The 7,029-nt window shown below is 40.2% G+C and overlaps 1 protein-coding gene across 2 annotated transcripts in view; it reads left to right on the top strand.

Moving 5' to 3' along the window:
- Positions 1-302: 302 nt before the first annotated feature.
- Positions 303-7,029, top strand: part of samd14 (sterile alpha motif domain containing 14) — a 13,600-nt gene continuing 6,873 nt past the window's right edge. The window contains exons 1-2 of one of the 2 annotated variants that reach the window (XM_051420046.1): positions 303-416; positions 4,754-4,803. In XM_051420046.1, coding sequence (XP_051276006.1) covers positions 4,767-4,803 — 37 coding nt within the window. In that variant the 5' untranslated portion in view covers positions 303-416; positions 4,754-4,766. Of the gene's footprint in view, positions 417-932; positions 3,864-4,753; positions 4,804-7,029 lie in introns of those variants that run through there. The other variant, XM_051420047.1, reaches the window with a different exon arrangement.

A 7,029-nucleotide genomic window follows, 5' to 3' on the forward strand; every position in this document is an offset into this window, starting at 1 on the left:
TCTTTCATCCAATCCTCAGTTTCTCTCCTCCCCACACATTCACTGCCCTCCCTTCCCCTTCCATTATCCTTCCTCCTCCTCCCCTCTCAGTCTGTCTCAGCTGTCCTTGGTGCTGCTGTCTCAGATGGAGGCTGCAGTATTCTGCTGAGTAGCAGTGAGCCAGCATTCACTCGCTCTGCCTCCAGTTGTCAGCGTTCAGCCAGCCCAGAGACGAGCCCGAGAGTCCTGGAAGAGGAAACTACAGCGCCCACAATCCTCCAGCTGCAGTCCAGACTGTCGCTTGGCCTGAAGCGAAGCCCTGTGGAACCCTGGGAGTCGCTGTCCTCACTAACCGGCTGCTGGTGGAGGCAGAGGGAGAGAGGGAGAGAGAGAGAGAGAGGGTGACGTGCCATGACAACCGTCAGAGAGGGAGAAAGGTGAGTTTATGTGTTTGTTGGTGTTCTGTTTACCTCCTTCATATTGCAGCTCGTCTTCCTCTCCCCGCCCTCCCTCTCTCTGGCTGTTTGTCATCATTTTCTCCCCCCTCCTGTCTTTCTCTCTCTCCTCTCTGTCTTTATCTATCATCACTTTTTCACCCACCATCTTTTCGTGTCTTTTCTTTAGTCCAAGCTCTTCCTCCGTCTCCGCCGGTCTGACGCTGCATTTTCCTGTTCAGTCTTGTGGGAATGAGCTGTGTGCATTGCTGTCAATGTTTGTCATATTAGATCTGTGTGTGTGTGTGTGTGTGTGCGTGTGTGTGTGTGTGTGTGTGTTTGTGTGTCAGACCATCTCCACCCAGTCAGAGGAGCAGCTAACAGATCAATCTAACATTCACTACATGTGAATGTTCTTTAGTGCAGCAACAATGATACATATACACACACAATGTGAGACAGTTTGAGACAATATGAGACAATGTAAGACAATGTGAGACAGTGTGAGACAATATTAGACAATATGAGACAGTGTGAGACAATATGAGACAGTGTAAGACAATGTGAGACAATATGAGACAGTGTGAAACAATATGAGACAGTGTGAGACAATATGAGACAGTGTGAGACAATGTGAGACAATATGAGACAGAGTGAGACAGTGTAAGACAATGTGAGACAATATGAGACAGTGTGAAACAATATGAGACAGTGTGAGACAATATGAGACAGAGTGAGACAGTGTGAGACAATATTAGACAATATGAGACAGTGTGAGACAATATTAGACAGTGTAAGACAATGTGAGACAATATGAGACAGTGTGAAACAATGTGAGACAGTGTGAGACAATATGAGACAGTGTGAGACAATATGAGACAGAGTGAGACAGAGTGAGACAGTGTGAGACAATATGAGTCAATATGAGACAGTGTGAGACAATGTGAGACAATATAAGACAGTGTTAGACAACATGAGACAGTGTGAGACAATATGAGACAGTGTGAGACAGAGTGAAACAGTGTGAGACAATATAAGACAGTGTTAGACAACATGAGACAGTGTGAGACAATATGAGAAAGTGTGAGACAATATGAGAAGATATGAGACAGTGTGAGACAATGTGAGACAATATGAGACAGTGTCAGACAGTGTCAGACAATATAAGACAGTGTGAGACAATTTGAGACAGTGTGAGAAAATTTGAGACAATATGTGAGACAATATGAGACAACATGAGACAACATGAGACAGTGTGAGATAGTGTCAGACAATGTGAGACAGTGTGAGACAATATAAGACAGTGTGAAAAAATTTGAGACAATATGTGAGACAATATGAGACAACATGAGACAACATGAGACAGTGTGAGATAGTGTCAGACAATGTGAGACAGTGTGAGACAATATAAGACAGTGTGAAACAATTTGAGACAATTTGAGACAGTGTGAGAAAATTTGAGACAATATGCGAGACAATGTGAGACAATATGAGACAATATGAGACAATATGAGACAACATGAGACAATATGAGACAACATGAGACAATGTGAGACAATCTACAGTGTGACAAAATATGAGACAGTGTGAGACAATGTGAGACAATATGAGACAGTGTGACACAATATAAGACAATGTGAGACAGAGTGAGACAGTGTGAGAAAATTTGAGACAATATGACAGTGTGAGACAATGTCAGACAATATGAGACAGTGTGACACAATATGCGACAATGTGGGACAATATGAGACAGTGTGAGACAATTTGAGACAATATGGGATAATATGAGACAATATGAGACAATATGGGACATTCAAAGACACACAATGTGTTAAAAGACAAGACTTACATGCAAAGACATCACATCAAAAGAAAAAACATGATATCAAAAAACATAAAAAGACTTAAAGACAAAACATTAATAAGGTTGTTTGGGGGTGGAGGTTGGATTATTAATCATATTGACGCGCAGCACAAATACTGTTTTTATTTTCTCTTTGATGCTAGTTGTTGTTGTTGTTGTTGATGTCCACAGTGTCCATCTGTTTACTGCTCACACAGTGGCTGCAGGGGGAGGCAGCAGATGGCCTTTGTGCTGGGCTACCTGCCTCCTCTCTCTCTCTCTCTCTCTCTCTCTCTCTCTCTCTCTCTCTCCCTGTCTGTCTCTGTCTCTCTCTCTCTCTCTCTCTCTCTCTCTCTCTCCCTGTCTGTCTCTGTCTCTCTCTCTCTCTCTCTCTCTCTCTCTCTCTCTCTCTCTGTCTCTGTTTCTCTGCCTCTCTCTCTCCCTCTGTCTCTCTCTCTGTCTCTGTCTGACTGTCTCTCTCTCTGTCTGACTGTCTCTCCCTCTGTCTCTCTCTGTCTTACATGTCTAAGAAATAGTTTTTGGAATTGCATTTTCCATGATGCTTTGGGGGACATAAACAGGAAGTATAATGTTGCTATGGAGACAGGAACACATTTTTTAGCCTCTCTCCTCTGAGAGCGCCGTGGTTACAGGTTCCCTCCTCCATCTCCCCTTTCCTCACCCTCCCTTCCTCTCCTCACTCCCTCTCCTCACCCCGGCCTCTCTGAGCAGTTGACCTCTTCAGCAGAAAGAGAGGCTGAAGGAAAGACTCTTTGATCCTCCTGAGGCGAGACCGCCGTCAGGAGGGAACAGTTCGTTTAATGGGGACTACTTTCAGCGGCGGATTAATCCACATTTGTTGCTGTATTGAGTCGTTGAGGCAGCAGGATGGTTTTTATATGAATTCAATTCAATTCAATTCAATTTTATTTGTATAGCGCCAATTCATAACAGAAGTTATCTCAGGACACTTTTCAAATAGAGCAGGTCTAGACCGAACTCTTTAAAACATTATTTACAGAGACCCAACAGTACCACCATGAGCAAGACCTTGGCGACAAGGGCAAGGAAAAACTGCCTGTTAAAAGGCAGAAACCTAGGACAGATCCTCCGGCTCTAGGTGGGTGGTCGTCTGTCTCGACCAGTTGGGGTGAGAGAGAGAGAGAGAGAGAGACAGAGAGAGAGAGAGCGAGAGACAGACAGACAGACAGGTGCACAGCAACAACAGTATTGGCAATCTATATCTAGCAGGACCATGGCAGGAGGCTCCACCAGGATCGATAAGAACCTGCGAGACGAGAAAGCACAAGAACTCCGGGGAAGAAGTGGAGTTAGTAACATGCATTAATGGGACATGAATGAGTGCAGAAAGAGAGAGGAAGAGAGGAGCTCAGTGCACCATCAATGATGATGCATCTCAGCAATCCTAAAATAATAACTATAAATATAACTGGGTGAAAGGGGTTCTTCAGGGTTCTTCAGGGTTCTTTTTCACTGACATTGTCATTGATCAGTCTGCTGTGGTGTGGTCCTGTTGGCGCTCATCTTCTGGTCTGACATGAAGAGGAAGGGAGATATTTCCACAGACCCCAGCTCAAACTAGCCAGGCAAGTCATTCATTAATTCTCATACCAATGGCGTCTTTATTTGATCCTTGAGCTGAGTGTTGCATCTAGTGTCCGTGATGTGCAGCCTTCTTTTTGTTCTGCCAAGACACCGACTTTTCCCACGGGTGTTTTTAATTTTCTGATTGAATGACGGTGCGCCGGTTTAATTGCTGCACCAGAAACTGAAAGTGAAACTTAGGTCCATTTCCTCAAGCCACTTTCCTTCCGTCATAAAGCTCTTTTTCCTGAGTTTAACTCAACAGTTGGGAAGGCATAGGTTAGCTCAGTTGGTAGAGCTGGCAACCCATGTACGGAGTTGCTGCAGTGGCATGGGTTTGAATCTGACCTGCGGTATTCCAGCATTTTCCTTTATTAGACCTCGTATATGGCCCCCCTCATAAAGCCTGGACCACCCTCTGGCCACCCCTTGTATAAAAGTCTAGTTCCGCCACTGTTCCTCAAGTATTTAAGGTTTTCTTTAATCCTGAAACAAAAGACTCAGAACCTCAGACCGACTCTGGCAGCCATTAGGAAGAGAAAGGAAGTACCCGGGTTGAAGGGAACCGTCCTCTGGAGGAGCTCAACCCTCTGGAGGAGCTCAACCCTCTGGAGGAGCTCAACCCTCTGGAGGAGATCAACCCTCTGGAGGAGCTCAATCCTCTGGAGGAGATCAACCCTCTGGAGGAGCTCAACCCTCTGGAGGAGATCAACCCTCTGGAGGAGATCAACCCTCTGGAGGAGCTCAACCCTCTGGAGGAGCTCAACCCTCTGGAGGAGCTCAACCCTCTGGAGGAGCTCAACCCTCTGGAGGAGATCAACCCTCTGCTGAAGCTGCTTTAATGTCGTCTTTAACATTCTGTGTCTTTCTGTTGTTTCCTGTCTCTGAACAGTAACTGCTGAGTCATGTCTGCCAGCCTGGACGATACAGACAACGTGTTCGGTGAGTCTCACACACACTTACACACACATTTATCTGACAGCTGTCGTTACTCAATCAATCAAACTGCTGCAGGTTTTAGTCCAAACAGGATGTGATGTCATATCTATATGTAAACACGTTTTCAAAATAAAAGCACGACCGTCAAAAAGGTACACATACTATTAAGTGGAAGAATAATAAACCTACACCTACTAGTACTAGGCATTACATTTTGAATTAGATTATAGTAATATCAAAAGCTTACATTTTCTCTGGACACCATCATAAATACATGTCTGTCAGTTGGAACAAACCAAAAAAACTAAAAAATCACTTGAGATTTTGACGATTTATGGTGATTTTATTTTTGTTAGATCTTTGCCTAGATTGACGCTAATGCATTAAAGGGGGGTGGATCCCCGCTGCAAGATGGCGTCTCTATTGACGCATTCGTTCCAATGAACAGCGGTAGTCAAGGCGACATCTAGTCAGTATATATATCTATGCGCGTTATTAAAACTGGCATCAAATATAGTAAACATTTCCTCTTCCTCTTCCTCTCCTCTTTTCTTCTTTCAGTTTCTGATTTCGTCTAAAGTCTCTCCGTCCTCCCCCCTCTAATATAATTACTCCTCTCCTCTGAGCCCTCCCCCTCCTCCTCCTCTCTCTCTCCCATTAGTCATTTAATGTTTCCTTCCCCCCACCCCATCCCCCTGCCTCCTGTGGGAAATAAAGCGCTCTCAGCTTGTTGGGGGGGGAGGGGAGACACAGGAAGTCGTCATTTTCTACAAACTGTATCTAAACAGACAAAAAAACAGATAAATTATATATTGTACTATATTGTGTTATTGTTGTTTGTGTTATTACTGTTTGTGTTATTATCGTTTGTGTTATTATTGTTTGTGTTATTGTTGTTTGTGTTATTGTTTGTGTTATTATTGTTTGTGTTATTGTTGTTTGTGTTATTACTATTTGTGTTATTATTGTTTGTGTTATTGTTTGTGTTATTATTTGTGTTATTATTGTTGTTTGTGTTATTACTGTTTGTGTTATTATTGTTTGTGTTACTGTTTTGTGTTATTATTGTTATTACTGTATGTGTTATTATTGTTTGTGTTATTATTGTTATTACTGTTTGTGTTATTATTGTTTGTGTTATTATTTGTGTTATTACTGTTTGTATTATTGTTGTTTGTGTTATTACTGTTTGTGTTATTATTGTTTGTGTTATTATTTGTATTATTACTGTTTGTATTATTACTGTTTGTGTTATTATTGTTTGTGTTATTATTGTTATTATTGGTTGTGTTATTATTTGTGTTATTACTGTTTGTATTATTGTTGTTTGTGTTATTACTGTTTGTGTTATTATTGTTTGTGTTATTATTGTTATTATTGGTTGTGTTATTATTGTTATTACTGTTTTTGTTATTATTGTTATTGCTGTTTGTGTTGTTATTGTTTATGTTATTATTGTTATTACTGTTTGTGTTATTGTTGTTATTGTTGTTCGTGTTATTACTGTTTGTGTTATTATTGCTTGTGTTATTACTGTTTGTGTTATTGTTGTTATTACTTTTTGTGTTATTATTGTTTGTGTTATTACTGTTTGTGTTGTTATTGTTTGTGTTATTATTTGTGTTATTACTGTTTGTATTATTGTTGTTTGTGTTATTACTGTTTGTGTTATTATTGTTATTACTGTTTGTGTTATTGTTGTTATTGTTGTTCGTGTTATTACTGTTTGTGTTATTATTGCTTGTGTTATTACTGTTTGTGTTATTGTTGTTATTACTTTTTGTGTTATTATTGTTTGTGTTATTACTGTTTGTGTTGTTATTGTTTGTGTTATTATTTGTGTTATTACTGTTTGTATTATTGTTGTTTGTGTTATTACTGTTTGTGTTATTATTGTTTGTGTTATTATTGTTATTATTGGTTGTGATATTATTGTTATTACTCTTTGTGTTATTATTGTTTGTGTTATTGTTGTTTGTGTTATTGTTGTTTTCGTTATTACTGTTTGTGTTATTGTTGTTTGTGTTATTACTGTTTGTGTTATTCTTGTTATTACTGTTTGTGTTATTACTGTTTGTGTTATTGTTGTTATTACTGTTTGTGTTATTATTGTTTGTGTTATGACTGTTTGTGTTATTGTTGTTATTACTTTTTGTGTTATTGTTGTTTGTGTTATTACTGTTTGTGTTATTATTGTTATTACAGTTTGTGTTATTATTGTTTGTGTTA

The sequence above is a fragment of the Dicentrarchus labrax genome, unplaced genomic scaffold, assembly GCF_905237075.1.
Source record: "Dicentrarchus labrax unplaced genomic scaffold, dlabrax2021, whole genome shotgun sequence".
Lineage (NCBI taxonomy): Eukaryota > Metazoa > Chordata > Actinopteri > Moronidae > Dicentrarchus > Dicentrarchus labrax.